The sequence below is a fragment of the Numenius arquata genome, chromosome 1, assembly GCF_964106895.1.
Source record: "Numenius arquata chromosome 1, bNumArq3.hap1.1, whole genome shotgun sequence".
NCBI classification, from domain to species: domain Eukaryota; kingdom Metazoa; phylum Chordata; class Aves; order Charadriiformes; family Scolopacidae; genus Numenius; species Numenius arquata.
The window spans coordinates 61,245,386-61,262,534 of record NC_133576.1 but is presented as its reverse complement, the minus strand read 5'-3'; the positions used below and the strand labels follow the sequence as shown (position 1 = coordinate 61,262,534).

The window sequence follows — 17,149 nt, the reverse complement described above, 5'->3', positions numbered from 1 at the left end:
ATTAAATTTCCTGTAGGTTCAGTGTTTGTAATGCAAAGCTATGCTTTGGGTGTGGTTGTTTGAAGATAGTGAGATAATAAAATTCTGGAACAGCAGTGTTGTGTGTTTTACTGAGAAACTAAAGTACATGCTCAGGGATTCAAAAGCTGGTGCGTACTTGCCTCTTCTAAAATGTAAGCGACTCTTCTGTAACTTCTTTGCCGCATTTTTTTTTTTGGTCTTTGCTAAATAGAAGTTGCGAAGGTTTATTTAAATGTCAAGCTCTTCTGTAGATCAGCAAATTAGAGCAGTAACTTGAGCACAGCCAGGTCGGTAGTGCTGCGCAAGAGGTCACATAGCATACTGTACCACTTAAAACCAAACAAGCTTAAGACATGCTATGCTGTTGACTTCATGTATATTCAAACAGAGCAAACCCACAAATAAGAGGTTCCATAATCATAGATTTTTCAGGGAGTTTGAAACATGATGACTTGGTGTCTTACTTGTGCTGTAAACCACTTTTAGGAAGTCTCAGTTGAAGTGAGGAGGCAAGCAGAGGATTTAAAGGAAGATGGGGAGCGTATTTTCTCTAAAGTTAACAATCTGGATGAAAGGAACTGCGCTGTAAGGTAAGTATTTCTTAATTTCTGGCTTTAAGAGATTTCTTATGGCAACTCTGATTAGATCTTTTCCTGACCCGAACTGGAAGTTTTGCTGTGATGATTTCAGAGTTTTTGCAATGCCTTTTCCCTTGCTTCCTTCCTTATCCCCACATACTTCGATGTGCATGATAGAATTAACGTTGGGACTGAAATTTATGGGGACTTTGGGGTGAGCTTGAATAAATTGTCAAGTGCATTACAGTTTATTTGGGGCCAGATGATTCTTACTTGTGTGCATGAAATGATTCGGATATTTTTAATATTTATCAGTTACAGGTTTTTTGCAGGGGAGAGCAGGGAGGGAATGCTTGTTTCCCAAAAGAGTTTTCCAGTATTATCCTTGGCAAAGACATTATGCTACTGGAAGACAGTAGTGCTGTAAATGGGACTTTTCTCTACTTGTGCCTGTACAGAATGCAGTACATGAGCAGAAGCCACCAGAAGTTGTTTTCCCATTTGATCAGCTCTGCTTTTCTTTGTTAATTCATGTTTTAATTAAACTGTACAATATTTTTAGACCACTTTCATACGTATGACGGTGTGCCCAATGCAGTTAAAATCCTTAAAAGTCTAGCATGGGGGGGGGGGGGTGCCCTCCTTCTGGCCCGCAGTTTGCCGGAGACGATGTAATGTAAGTGGTGATTTCAGCGGTCGCTGATACTGCGGCTGTTAAGTGGCGTGTGGCAGCCGAACTGAGATTGTGCACACAGTGCTATCGCCAGGTTTGATAGCTCCAGTTTTTGTAACAGAAGAAACACGTGTATAGGAAAAATAATTTCTACGGGCTTTCTTCAGTTCTGTATGTGGTATTAATCTCTCAAGGGGAGAGAAAATTATGAACTGTAGCAAACATACTCTAATCATGACTACAAAAGCTTGTGAAAAATTAGTATTTATTTGTGGTCTTACATGGTTATATTTTGTGTTGCTTATGGCCCAGCTGAAGAGACCATCTGCTATTTTTCTAATTCTTTTGTAGCCCTTTGTACTTACCGTACTGATTTCAAAATGAATAGCCCATGAGGGTGTGAATGTGTGCGCCCGTTTGCGCACGCGTGTGGAGGGGAGATTGGGCTTGGAGGGAAGGGAGGGAGGGAGGGAGGGAGAGGGGGAAGCGGCAGCACAATCAGCCGGCAGCAGACGTGCTTCTGTAGAGAGACAGCATCTCTGGACAAGTAAAATGATTTCCATCCACCAGTGCTGAACCTAGTCACAAAAGCATGTGAATAATACTCCTACGCCAGCGTTTTAGCAATGTTTGTGCAGCACAATTCTTGCTTTATAATCACAGAATCCATGAAAATCACATGACTGGGCACCAGCTGCAATAGCTTCTTTTTTTTTTTTTTTTTTTTTCTCCAAGCCGAAGCCTGTTCTGACATACTATTTCAGATGTAGTGTTTGGCCATTTCGCCACATTATGGGAGGTTTTGTAAAATGGTCTCTTTTCGCAGTCTTTCCCTCAGCACTTGTGTTATTAGAGGGCTTATATGTCTTCTGCATTCAAAAAAACTAAATAAAATCTCATTTGGGCATTTAATTTCTCTGTTGTGAACTACCACTGCGTGATGATGAATGGCTATCCTATGGGAAAGAATATGTATTCCCGTGTGCTCTTTTTTAACAAGGAGTTCCTGTGCACAAAAGGAACTGGACTCATCGTGACATGAATTGATTTTATGATTTTTGAGCTGCCCTAAAGGCATTTAGTTTCCTACTTTTAAAAGCTAGCCATCCGCAAATGGCTAGCGAATCTACCTAATCCGTGGTATGTTCTAGGACGTGAATATAAATCCAAACCTAAGGTCTTCTTGTGGTCAAACTTAATATTTTCTTTGAAAATTTGGGTTTGGATTATATTACTGGTGGCCCTTATTTTGTGCTACTGAGGCCTGTGTGCTACAGTTGCCTTTGTGCTACCAAAGCCAGCATGACCATGTTGGATGCAGGAGCAGCCCTTCAGCATTTGTGGGGGGTTAGATGTGCAGGCACCCAAGATGAAAGGCAGCTGTGGAGTTCACGGGTGCCTCCTCTGGGTTAGAGACTGTCCAATGCTACTGTTACAGCTTCCCTGATTATTTTCAGGAGAAATATGAGTCTTTTTAATACACTGAATCTAGAATGAAAAAGGGTTGGAGTATTGCAACAGCAAATAGTTAAAAATGGGGGGAAAAAAAAAAGTGCTTGATAAGCAGTTTTTTTCTCCTGGGCTTTTTGCTGCTGGTTCGTTTTCAGGTTTAGGGGTTTTTTTGGTGCTCTTTTTTTATCACACAGTTGAAAAAAATCTAAATTGACATTCCTTCAGAAAGTTGGGGTTTTTTTAAAGTTGATGAAGATAATTTGTGAACTCCTTTCATCTTTGGGCTGTATTTTTTCCCCTCTGAGATTACTGAATGCTTCCAACGAATTCAGGTTGTTTCATCTCCCCTTTTAGAAAAGCTACGACATGTTCTTCCGAATTGCAGTATTTAATAGCTGGGAGTATTATTTATATAGGAACAGAAAGTGGTGATCCATAGTAGCCATTTATCATCTCTCATGCAGGAACCAAGCCACTCTTGTTATGAACTTATGGGCCTGCAAACAGTCATCTGACATGAGCTGAATATTTTTATACTGAAGCCTGATGCGATTCTAAATGTTTTTAACTTTAGAACTGCTTTAAAAGTGTTATGTGAGTCTGCTGATCTGTAAAACAAAAGCTGATGCTTTTTTTTTTGTTTTTAATTACACTGCTCTGTATTTCAAATTGGTTATAAAAGCTTAGCTTTTTACAGATGTAAAGTCTGTCCTTTAACCAGGTCTCTCTTTCTGTATTTGTCAAATGACTTATGCTGGTTATATAATTAGCTTCCCTACAGAAGTCTCCACAATTTCTAAACCGACATAGCCCTTCAAAAGGTTAAAGATGGAAATGTGTGCTCTGGCCTATAGTCTCTGGCTTTCTGCAGGATGACTTGACACACGTAAAAGTCAGTCTGTGTCAAAAGAACAGTGCTTTATGATATAATTCTTAAGATTGCCATCTACTAGAGATGTTCACAGCCAATACTTTTACTTACTTTCTAAGAATGTTTGACTTGTATCTCTATTAATGTGTTTCTGCAATATCTGTGAAAATTACATAATTTTAAAAAGTGAAAAAGGAGTTAGGAGATCACAGGTCACAGAAAATCTTTCAACGTTTAATAGGTGTCAAGTACAAGAGCATGTGTGTGTCAAGTATAGGGCGACAGCATGATTCACTAATTAAACACTGTAAGAAGTTTCTTTTAGTTCTTTCATGCCTTAGTAGCTGCTCCTATCTGAGCTCTTGAAGACAGAGGGACATCCTTTACCATACAAAACGAAAGTAAAAGTCATTTCTTGATGCCTAAGTTGACCTAAATGCCCAAGTTTAATGTTCTAAAGAATCTTTGACAAGCCAGAAACAGGAGCCTGTGGAGAGGTTCTCAAGTTCGTTATTAGGCACTTCATAAGGAAACTGATTTTTCACGAGCTGGTGAATATCTAGCCTCCACGCTCACCAGGTGGTATAACAGCAAAGAATTGTGCAAGGAAGAAGGAGGACCTTCAGCAACACAGGAATGTGAATGATATTATGTCTTCTGAATTGAGTCAGATGGAAAAGAATTTACGAATGGGTGATACTTCATTTATTTATGTGTTTATATATGTCAAGCATATGTGGATGTTTGTATATGTATATGTATACACACAAAACATATATGTTTGTTTTGATAATTATTTCTCTGAACTTGTTTTGTTTTGTGACCATTATAGGGGTTGGAGCTACATATCTGTAAAGGATAAATAGCAGAGGGCAAAAAAAACAATCCACAATACACATTTGAACAAATTAGTTTCTTATGTTTACAATGATAAAGGGTGTCAATTAGACATTGCAAAATAAATTAGACATTGGAAATATTCTTAGGAACTGACTAGTTTTGTACAACTCCAGTAATTTTAAGTTCTATATTTTGCAGTTTTTACTGTGCTGTCAGAAAAAGTATTGTAGTAGCAGTATGCAGTGTTAGTATCTACTTAACTGGGAACTTAGGTATTGAAATGCAAGACTTGAAGTGGGTTTTATTTTTATATGTAGTAAAAAGACCATTTGCTTAAATAGTTAAGCAGAACTCTGCTTGCAGGCATTTCATCACATACTGATTTTAAACTTATGTTCTTTATTTATTTATATACATTGTTAGAGTCAAATTTGAGAAGTTTTTCCTGAATGAATATCGCAGGATGAATGTGTCTCAGTTATTGTAGGACTTATCAAGACATCACCAGAGCTATATAAGCAAAATGTTTTCACCTTCCTCCCTTTTCCTCTTGAGGAAGAAATAGTATGATCTTGTTCAACTACTTCCTTACTACTTCCAGTGAAAAATTACTTTGGCAAACATTTCTTGCATGTATTAACAAGCCTCAATATTTTATGGTGCAAAAGAGGTCTAAGTTGTCTGTTTTACACTTCACCTACAGCTGTTGTCATTTTTCATGTAAATTCTTCTAATGAAAAGAAGTATTTCCTATCAATTTGCTAAGTATAGAATTACCTAACTAGTATTTTGTAGAAAACAAATTATGAATAGGCACAATCACTTTTTTATCTAATGTGCAGTATGCTAACAATTCCTACATTCATTTTATTCAAGAGCTTATAAAGTGAAGTGTCCTCTTTTTAAAATCAATTTAAGTATAATAAGGACTGTTATAAAGGTTTAAGTGCTCTTTTTGTGAGGGAGATTAATTATTCAGTGAAAGGGAGAAGAAAACATGCTTTTCGTGTAGCCAGAGCATACCAGTTTGGTTGAAGTAATGCTTCAGATACCTGAATTCCTAATGGTAATAGATTTACTTCTGAAAATGCCTTCTTGCATGAACTTAAAACTGAATTGTAGTTTCCCCTTTCCAGCGAGTTGCATGTTAGCTATTTTTCATCATCTCAAGGAAGCGCAGGAGAGCCAACGTGCATCCTCTTTATCATACGATACATCTGTCACAGTGGGTTGTTAGTACATCTGTCACACTACTTTTTTGTATGTGTCATATGGACTAATGGATGATCCAGTAGAGTCTTGGGCTGGTTTAAAGTTTATACTTCGTCTGAAACTGGGAAAACACTTCTGTGGCTCTTCCCTTGCATATAGAGGCAACAAAGGAGAGACAGTCCAGCAGCGTCTGTTCATGTATTAGGAGCCCTCTGTCACCTTTCATCTTCTTTAGATTTCTGTAAATACTTGTAATTAGTGCAAGTTTCATTGTCATAAATCACTACGTCTTTCCAGTGTAGTAGTGTACATGACTGACTAGTAAAAGCTAAATAAATATCATGCTTTGAGATAGTGTAACCTGGAATCACTGATACATGAAGGAAGTTGATGGAAGTTGATTCTTAAGAACAGCCATGCTAGGACAGGCCAAAGGTCTACCTAAGCAGGTTTCCTTTCTCTGACTGAAACATAGCAGATGCTCGGAGAAAACAAAACCAAGGCAAACGTGGAGCCATGCTGCTGGGTATCGTTACCCAGCCTCTGCTGATCTGTAACAAAGAGGAGCAATCCTAAGTATTTGTGGTTAACAGCCCCTTGATGAATTTTTCTTTCATAAAAGTGTCTAACTGGTTTTGGGCCCACATCAGCTTTTGACATCTGTAGCTTTTTGTGCTGATGTGTTGTGAGGAAAAGCACCAGGTCGTGGGAGGCCATTCTGCCCCTCGACTGCACTCTTGTGAGACCCCACCTGGAGTACTGTGTCCAGCTTTGGTGTCTTCAACACAGGAAGGACATGGACCCGTTGGAACGGGTCCAACGGAGGGCCACGAAAATGATTGGAGGGCTGGAGAACCTCTCCTATGAAGACAGTCTGAGAGACCTGGGGTTGTTCAGCCTGGAGAAGAGAAGGCTCTGGGGAGACCTTATAATGGCCTTCCAGTACCTGAAGGGGGCCCACAGAAGAGATGGGGAGGGACTCTTTGTCGGGGAGTGTAGCGATGGGACAAGGGGTAATGGTTTTAAATTGGAAGAGGGGAGATTTAGATTAGATACCAGAAAGAAATTCTTTCCTGTGAGGGTGGTGAGACACTGGAACAGGTTGCCCAGGGAAGTGTGGATGCCCCATCCCTGGAAGTGTTCAAGGCCAGGCTGGATGGGGCTTTGAGCAACCTGCTCTAGTGGAGGTGTCCAAGCCCATGGCAGAGGGGTCAGAACTCAATGATCTTTAAGGTCCCTTCCAACCCAAACCATTCTATGATTCTATGATTCTGCAGGGGGTGGGTGGGACATCTCCTCTGTGGAAGGTGTGGTATGGCTTTGCCCATCCTCATTTTCTTCTTCTGCGTCTTTCCACATTCGTGTATGTTCCTTTTCGAGCAGTGGGAGAACTGCAACAATGTTACGGTATGCTATGAATTTGTAAAGTTTCCTTTGTAATGTTTCCTTTATATTGACATTTTTTTCTTTTTTTCTTTTTTTTTTTTCTGCTGTGGAGTACAGAGATTATATGATCATAGAACTGTCTGTGAAATCCAGCTTTTCAATCCTGCATAGCAGTAACTTCAGTTATACATCATTGTATATGTTGCTGCGGTATAGGAAAAGCTATCCTGTGGGTTACTTTGCATTCATTAAATCTGAATTTCATCTGTTGTTTTATTGTCCATTCACTCAATGATAGGAAATCTTTGGCTTGTGTCTTTATTACCCAGAGTAATTTCCTCACAGCAGCAACTGTTGTCACCTTCTTTTTCACCCCTTTTGTCAATCATCTAGATCTAACTACTTCTCTTAATCATGTGATGATGCAACTGAGGACTTTGTCCCATGGCAGTCAAACTTTTAAGAGCCTTTAGTGAGGCTAATTTTTGTTTTGTTTTGTTTTAGAATCTTCTAAAAATCCAAATAGTCTCTGTCATGCACTAGTCACTTTTGTCCACATGTGTAGTGCCTCTTTCTAAGAACAGTAATGCATCCAAGACACAGCTGTTCTGCACAGCCGGCATGATTCTTGGTCATTTTAACATGCTAGTTAGTGCAGCTGCTGAATCTCTTCATATAATTTCTACCTGTTTGCTTAATTTAGATGTTAAGTTTATGGTTGTGAAGTTCTCCAGATTCATAATAAGTATTGGTTTTTAACTCTTGCTCTTTTTCTCTCATTCTCTCTTCAACACCCTCACACCTTCCCCCCCAAAACAATGCATGTTGTCACTTTGCTCAAACAGTTGCCCAAGTATCAGAGGAGAGGGTAGTTGTGCATCACTCCTATGGGAGTTTCAGGTGACTATCATGTAGTCCAGGTAACTCATGACTACCCTCTAATGTTGGACAGCATCTGAGGATTCCCATATAGGCTGTTCTTTGCTCATGGGGAGTCCATGTCGGTTTTCTGCTGTAGCCTTATTTTCTTCGTATTCTTACTGTTGTATTTTTGGCCCTATAATCTGTCTGGCACATACCTGCATTTGGAAAAGCACTGCTTTTTCTTTTTTTCTTTTCCTGTCCTAATATCTTTAAGAATTTGTGCCTCAGCCTTTTTTTACTTCTTTTTTTTTTACTTTTTTTTAAACCTTACTGTGGTTATACACCTGTTTTGCTAGAATAGTTCAAGATTTTCCTCATTTGGATCGGACTTCAGTTCTCTGGTGGATGTCCTTTTAATTATTATTTAATCCAGCCCTTAGAGTTGATAGAGAGGGGAGGAAAAATGGAGGTGGTCTGGGGTTTTTGGTAGGTGTTATGGGTTTTCTCTGAGTTTCACATATTGTATCTTCTGTTGCATGTTATCTCTTAGCATTATATACCATCTGGCTGGCTTGTTCCTTTTAAAAATATTCCTCTCATGTATGTGAATGCCCTTTTCAAAATTAAATACCACAGTGTGGATTCTTGATCTTTCAAGAATGATTAATCTAAATACATGTGGCCACTGGCGCAGGATAGCTCTTCAAGTAGTGAAGTTTTGAACCAGATTCTTTTCATACCTCAGGATCAAGGCAGGAGTTACATGATAAATTGTCTTTTTTTTTCTCCTGTTGTCCATTTTCAAACTTTCAGGCTGCTTGAGCCGAGAGATGCGTGATTCTTCAAGAGCATCCCAAATGCATTGTGCACATTGTGCATTGAGGGCCTGTTGCAATAGGAAGAGGGCTAATGGTTTTAAACTAAAAGAGGGCAGATTCAGATTAGATATAAGGAAGCAATTTTTTACGCTGAAGGTGGTGAAACACTGGCACAGGTTGCCCAGAGAGATGGAAGGTGCCCCATCCCTGGAAACATTCAAGGTCAGGTTGGATGAGGCTCTGAGCAACCTGATCTAGTCGCAGATACCACTGCTTATTGCAGGGGGGTGTTGGACTAGATGGTCTTTAAAGGTCACTTCCAACCCAAACTATTCTATGATTGCATGATTTTGGGATCTAGGATTGGTTGTGGCTAAATGAGAGTGCTAGTGAAGATGCCTTCTACTACTGTTACATCTCGCTTTCTCTTTTCCCTCTGCCACACTCTATTGGTAGATGCATCCTTCCTTTTTTTCCATGTTACTCAGTGGGTTAGTCCTACAGTTCAGGCAGACTATCATCTCCAGACTTTGCAGGCTCCTCCCCATTGCTTTCCCATTCCTCACTCTCCTAGCAGCGCTCAGCCCAGCGGCTGTCAGGTGCAGGTCCTGCAGGTCGGTGTGATGCTCTGCTCTGGCTCACCAGCAGATGCTGGATCTCATTAAATGGGTGCTGGACTGTCTCCAAAGCCTGTGCTTGGTTTACAGTATGCTACAGTAATGTAGTTTTGTTTCTCCCCCATCCAATTTGCTCATTACACACACACCCTTGAAAGTGTGGCTTCTCCCTCTACCTTTGTTAGGTGAATTTTTAATCCCTGTTTCTAAACTTGAGGGTAGCTACCCCACCTCGCATACTCCCTTTTGTCTTATTCCAGCTTCTTATTACTGAGTGAAGTTCTTTTTAATTGCTGCTGGCATATGTGTTCTCCACTGTGCATGCAGTGACAGCTAAGGGTATGCAAGGCCACTGTGGTCTGATAAAAGGAAATAACAGAGGGTGGTTTCTAGAATCTTAAGGAAAGTTTCCTCCCCTGCCCCAAAAGGTAAGTGTTGCCAAGCATGAGAAGCTGGGAGAAGTCCTGGTCGTGATTCTGAAGGCACTGAAATTGGGGGCGGGCAAGAGGAACAGCACACAAAAAAGTTTGTAGAGAGAGAAACAGATAAATTTGTAAGCATTAATCTATTGTTGTGTTCTGGTTTGGTTTTAGTGCTTTCCCTGGAAAGAGGATTAGAAGGAAAACTATCTAAAGACTAAGTTTTTGTTGCATCACTTGAAATCCAGCTGTCTTCTTGTGGTTATTTTAATAGTAGCAGTTGAGTAGGGAGATTAGAGATAATATAAGATATAGTCTCCAGTGGTTAAACTCATAAAAGCATCATATGCTGATGTATTGTAGATTTTATTTTCCCCCAAGTTACTTGATGGAAAGCATCTTTGGAAATAGGTGACTGATTTGTCTCCTCAGTGCAGCAGCTCGTATATTTCTAACTTGTGGAGTGGCTTTATGGTGTTCTGGTACTAAAAGCAAGTCTGTGAAATGTTCGCCTTCTGCTATAAGCCCTTAGGCAACATGGATTATGATTTGCTGTCACACAGGAGACCCTTTATGCCAGTACATTTGAGTAAAGTTTTGTGCTAAAAAGTAACATAACAGCTATAACTTCCATTTGTCTTCATGGGACAACCAGACATGCTACAGTCTGTTAACCAGTTGTGTTGTGTTATGTAAACAGATGAGTTTTCGTGAAGTCAGTCTCTCTCTATCTTGAAATCAAATAGACAGCCTTGAGAGAGAGAGAAATCTTAGGGGAGGGGATTAACAGAATATCAGTGCTGTATCTTAATATCTAACCTCTGTATGTGGTGTTATGTGTAGTTTAAATAACATTTTCCTCTGAAAGTGGTCATCTTTAAAATGATCTTTTAATACATAGGGCAGCCTTATCCACAGTTTCTTTAAGTCTTTAACGTGTTCTTGTAGAAAATTGAAAGTAGCTTGAGCTTTGCTCTGATGAAGGCCACAGTGCCTTTGGTTTCTAAAGATGGAGCGTGGGGGTGGTAATTTGCTCATGCAGCATGAAAGCATTTAGTTCTTTCCCTGCAGAATCTCCTGCAAGAGAGAGCCGCCTGTGCACACAACGCATGCAAAAAAATTCAAGCTGGAGGGCTGTTGATGAAGACTCTTCTCTAAAATTAAAGACTTAGTTATTTGAACATTGTTCAGAAAGGAGCCTAGTAACACACTGATCTTTTTAAATCGTTTTAAATATTTAAAACTTGCGGAACTGTTGTTGCTGAAATGCAGGTCATGATTTTCACAAATGAAAGGAAAAACCCTTAAAAAATTAAAAGGCTTCTAAAATTTTATTTTTTTTTTAATAACCAAATTCAGGGGGTGGGGGTGGGGGAAGGGAAAAGCTTTGAAGTCTCCAAGATCTTTTCCCCGAGGTCAGAAGTTTCTGATGATGTAACATACAATACAGACCAAGCCTTCACTTATCAAGGTTAAAGTTGAGGGAGCTTGTATGAACTTGTCAATCATAGGAAGCAGGCAAAAACAAGCCAGCTGTTGTGAGGCATGGCTTTGAAAATCCTCTGTGTTACAGTAAATGAGACGCAGAGGTTGAGACAGATTCAGTTCTGCGAGGCTTTCAAACTGGCTGGCACATTTGCAAGGATGCAAAGCTCACATATCCAGTGAATATGGGTGAACAGCTGTAAATCCTGGTAAGATTGTCTTGTCTTTAGTGTTAAAGCATAAGAGGAACAGCTAGAGGTGCATGCCTTAATTACCTTTCTCTGTCAGTTCTGAACAGAAATTTGCAGTATTAATTCATACAGTATTTCTTTTGTTCTCCGGGTCTTTTGAGTACAGGCTGCGTCTTCTGTCCCTATCAGCAGAAGCTACAGTAGCAAATTAGGAACAATGCAATGCTTGGTACAGAATTTTATTTTGCTTAGTGTAATGGACTGCTCTGTTCACTGATGGGTTGGGAGAATAGGGAGAAAACGTGAGTTAATTCCAGCTAAGATGCTCTGTGTGCATGTGCTCACACACACGCGCTGTTTTTAGCAGCTTTTGTTTTCACAGTTGGCATCATGCACACTGGAATTAGAAGGCAGTGCCTTTTGAAAATATTTGTTTTCTGAACTGAGGGCTGCAGTGCTGTTGTTGTGGCTCGGGGTGCCAGGCTCGGGGTTCCTCTCGGCTAGGGGTGGTGCGAGAGCTTTTCATCTTGTTATTTTCCTGGCAAGCCTGTTACTGTGAGTGCAGGCTCGCACGAAGACCTTTCCCACAGCAGCAGGAGATATTAGCTGGGAGTGTAAGAGAATTGGATGCGACTATTGGAAGCAAGCGGTGAGTGTGGCTCTGAGTGAAAAGATGGCTATTGAAATGTGTGCATGTGCATGCTAATTAATTTAAATAACTGGTTTAGGATTTTTTTTCCTTTAGAGATGAGCTACGTGTTCATTTTGGTGCCTGCCTGAGAAACCCAGGTGACCTAGCTATTATTCACAAAGTGTTTCATTTTATAGCTTCTGTTCTGTTACCACATTTTTGTTCAGCTGCAAGCAGCTGTTTTCAGTAGTAATAGCAACAAGAAAATAGCAACAGCATATCAGAAAAACAAAAAGTCTAGATGAGGAAAAGAAAATCATAGGAGTGGCAACTAGAATATAGGGTGGATTATTTTTTTTTGTAAATTGACAAAACAATCATTTTGCTTTGAGCTCCTTTTAATGTGACTATGATTTCCTTGTTAGCAGTGTTGGAAAGTATTGTCTTTTGTCTCTGCAATGGTTGCCATGTGTTTAATATGATGGCTCTTGTTATACTGTTGGGATATTCTGATGATTGAATTCAGTGTGTAAGTACAGACCACATTAGCTGGTTGACTTAAGTGAGCAGAAGTCATTTTAATTCCATGCAGGCAATCCCCTGTGTGCTAGGACAGGCATGCAATAGATAAAGCAAGTAAGAATACAGCCATAAAAATTATCTTTTATCATTGATTTTTGATGTGCAGCAGAATGGAGGAGGGGCTTTTATTTTCTGAACTAAGGAAAGAAAAACATCCCTCCCTCTGCCCTTTCCCACAAGAATCTTCCCTTCTGCATAAAGGCCCCTATGCTGTTATAAGAAATTTAATTTTAATCAGATTTGATTTTTACTGTGGGCCTATGCATTGTGCTGTTACCCATGACTGACTGGCCTACATTTCATCCATCATCATATCTTTGCTTACCTACTGCAGAATTAGAGTGGATCTGTTGAATTTATTTCTGATTTTCATGGGGAGAGAGGTAGCATTTTTAGGAAGAGAAAGAATGGGAGATGAAAACCCATTGCTGTATGTGGTGCCATGCAGGGGCAGGACAGGAGAGAAATTCTGGTGGCATCGACAGACTGGCAAGCAATGTCTGTTATCATATTTCATTCTGTGATAAAGCCAGGTGATAATGCAAGGGTTGTTAAGCTCGAGTGACATATTGCTTTATCACATCGGGTGCAACAACTAAGCTGTATTTAGTGTGACTGACTAAACAGATAGCCGCCATCAAGGTGCAGATAATGTTAACAGACATTCAGAGACAGAATTGGAAAACCAAGACTCACATCATGATAAATGGGTTGTAGTGATGGGCCCTGAGGTATACTTTGTGAAATATCTTGCTGGTTTTGTACCTTCAGTTGTCTTCTGAAGTATATCAGGGCACCCCTTTTCCCCCCTTTCTTTCCCCCCTTTCTTTCCCCCCTTTCTTTCCCCCCTTTCTTTCCCCCCTTTCTTTCCCCCCTTTCCCCATTCACTATTCTTTTCATTTTAACTCGTGCTTTGGTTTTAAGACTGTTTGCCTCAGTAGCGCTTCTGGGATGCTAGTTGTGGTCATCTGTCTCTTCAGACCAAGGCGGTGAACAGCTCTACTTTGTAGTGACTTATGTGCTGTGCCCCTTCCTGGAATGAGTGTTATGGTACAGCCATCATGGTGGTTATACCATCTGTTTTGTGGAGGACCCTTTATTCTATGCGTTTGTCTTTAACGATTTCTAAGTAGCTTTGTAGTCCGAGCTCTCATTTGGCATCACTGAAATAAGCTTCATGGTGGATAGTGCATGCTGTACTGACTCAGTAGTGATAGCAGATACAGTGCTCATCAGAAAAACGGACGAGTGGTAATATAATTGCCCTTGTACTGGATGTCCAGATTGCAGTGTTCCGGTGTCAGTGGCTCCTTGGCAAGTAAAAACACTTAAAGTTTCAAACCCTTTGGGATCCTGGAAACTCTGAAAGAAAAAGCACGTGGGACTCGATGAGGATTCAGATACCTAATAGAAGTAAGATGTCAGCATGCGAGTGAAGTGCTGACTCAAGTTATAATCCATAGAGATCCTGGGCTTGATTCAGTTGGCTAAACACAGGTGTCTAGTGAGATCTGAGATAGCCCGGTGTATCCCACTTGGATTCCAGCTGCCACCTCTTAGGGGAACTGATACCTTTGAATCATTAAAGTTTCTGAAATGGTAGAAGACAACTGTGTTTAGCTATCCAGACAGTGAAACCAATGCGTGATTTGTTTATAGAGACTACTTTAGGGTGAGATGAATCTATTATATTGCATTGACTGTATCAGTATGGATTAAAACATGATATTAGACGTCAAACTTTTTCATAAATTTTGAACAGTCTTACTGTGTGCATCCCATTCCAACTTCATAACATCCTGTTGTGGTCTCAAGCAGAACTATACGGGGTAGAAGAAACTACTCTTTTGTTTGCGGACTGTTGCAGAAGTACTTTTGGACCCCACTGTGCCAAGTGCCAGGCATACACAATGAAAACATAGTTTGAGCCTCAGCTGAAAAAGTAGTATATCAGCAAGGGCTCTGGCTATAAACAGGGTTTTGGCGTAAGCAAAGACAATGTTTCACAATTGCTTTTAGCCACATAATTATCTGTTCTGAGCCAGGTCAGTTCCTTGATCCAGTTTTCTGTGGGCCTGTACAATTCCTACTGCTAATACAATGGAGCGAGCAGGAAGACAAAATCAGAGTGGACGAAGAGGGAGACTTCCTCTTCTAGCAAAATAGCTGCATTTAGATGAGTTAAAGGGGCTGCAAAACCGTGCCCTCGATTATGAGGGGGTGATTGTTATTGTAGGGTGAGGACTTCTATGGAGGAGTCTTACTCAGGTATGAAGGCCTTTTTCCAGTGGAGCTTGTAGTGTTTGAGAAGGAATTTATGCTAAATCAGAAACAGCCACTCCATTTGCTCGCTTTTGCCAGTAAGTTAGTGCAGGACACGTTGTTGCTTACAGAACCGTGCTTATGTTTTATGGTGAAACCTTTGCACAGGGGTCAGATCTCTAACAAATGTTGCATTTTTCAGATGTTGGCTAATGCATTTTTGCAAAGCTTATCTAGTCTGGGATTTTAGAGTTGGAGTGTCTTGTGGCACTGTTTGGCTTGGCCTGAAGCATTCTCAACAAACTGTAAATCAGACAGATAAAAATCAGACACATTGAGTTGATCGAAGTGACTTTCATTTATTGAGATAGGACGTTCAATCGGATCATTCTATCTCTATGTCCAGATTTAGTCAAATCCTGAGTATGGGGCAAATGAAGGAAGTGGTTTGGGGTTGTTTTTTATGGCAACCAAAAATGTTATCCTTCTGATAGGCATCTATACATAATGATTCATTTTGGTAATTGCTCATTGACTCCACTGGCAGGCTGTTATTAATGCGTGTGCGTTTGTGTGTGTATATATATTTCTCCATGGTTTAACTCTACCTGTAATAGCTGGCACTACTGTTACCTGTCTCTGGTTTGTTCAAATGGCCTGTTGTGTTACGGCTGGGGAGCCGGGGTGGCTGGGCTGGGGAGGAGGTTTGGTTGATTTCCCCAGCTTAGTGTTTACTTGGCCTTTACCTTTCAGTCATGAGCATGTATGCCCCAAGCTAACAGAGCCAGAAAGAAACCGAGAGATATGCTGGTCCATCTGAGTAGCAAATACTTGGTGCCGTTATGGAGATACACGTTTCCACCCTCACGGTGCTCAGCGATGGTGTTGTGTTTGGTGGCTATGGCCATGGCGTGGAAGGTGCAAGCCACGGAGCAGAGCTCCTCCTGAGCTCACCTGGCCAAGGAATCCACAGCCTCTTGTCTCCCCGCACTGACCTCCTCTGGGAGAGCTGAGCCCTCTTCTAAATGAGAGCTGCTCAAAAATGCAGAGGACTGGTTTTTGTAATGAAGCAATGCTGCCTTTTCAGTTAGAAGTATATTTCAGGTTTCTGCCCCCCACCATGGGGGCTAATACTTAATTCCCTTTATATACCTTAAATACCAAAAGCAGGTACGGTAGAAAAGGATTGTGTTGGCCTCCTGTACTAGAGTCGCCCTTACTAAGTCCATTGATTACACCTCCTTTGCGGTTGAGGTTCAGTGAGTGGTGTAAGTCGTCTGACAGTCAGAGCTGTAATGTCATCACATGCCAGGAATGGGGAACGCTTTCCTGATCCTGTTGCATCAGGAAGGCTCTGGCGTTGCAGTAGTTGTGGCATTGTATCATGGGGATGGGGGAGTTTTGGGTTTGAAGATAACTTACAGATTTTAATGTTTTTGATGATGACTGGTTTGTTATCTGGAATGAAAGTGGTAATGAAGTCAATTGTCATGTTTTCTGATGATTTAAAACTGTTCTGTCTCTCACTTTGTGATGTTTGTTTACAAATGGTAAGTTCCTTTCAGTGGTATGTTATCCTTGCATAAGGACATGGGCCTCGTTTCGGAAACAGCTGTACTCTGGGCGTATCGTTACCTGAAGACAGTTTTAAAGTAGCTTAGTGGACTTCTTGGTATTGATAATAATTAACACCTTTTCAGGTTCTTGCCACTGTGTTCTCCTGGGGCTTGAAGCTTGCTTTCTTTTCCTCCTTTCTGAACAGTAAGCTCAAATCTCTCCAAAATAACGTGATAAGCATGTTTTGCATGAGGACCCACTCACACTGAATGCAAACCAGCCTCAGTGGTGAAGGTAGCCACCTTGCCTCAGAACTGTTGTCTGTGGCACTGCAAAATGTTCGATTAATTTTGTGGAAGCTGTATGAAGGCACGTATGTAATCTCTGAATTTTATCTCCATGTTTGCAAATGTAGCATCTCTAAATTTCTCTGTGCCGTGATTCTTCATTTCCTTTTACTCTATTTTGGAAGGTGACAGGACTACTAAAGCATTCATTGCTTCTGGGCCACGGTACTATTAAATAAATTTGATTACGTGCTTTTCGGATATGGAAACATGTGAGATTGGTGCTATACTCTGTCCTGTTTGCTTCCACCAGCACACCCACTCCTGATGTGCATGCGAAGTTCCATGTATACTTTGCAAACTGGCTGAGGTAGTGCATGTAATTTATGTCTTCGTGACATTT

The 17,149-nt window shown here is 40.6% G+C and overlaps 1 protein-coding gene across 2 annotated transcripts in view; it reads left to right on the top strand.

Annotated features, from left to right (window-relative positions):
* Positions 1–17,149, top strand: part of SHROOM2 (shroom family member 2) — a 131,713-nt gene that overhangs the window by 94,097 nt on the left and 20,467 nt on the right. For both annotated transcript variants that reach the window (XM_074147900.1, XM_074147890.1), the window contains one exon: positions 508–611. In XM_074147900.1, the coding sequence (XP_074004001.1) occupies positions 508–611 (104 nt within the window). The remainder of the gene's footprint in view (positions 1–507; positions 612–17,149) is intronic.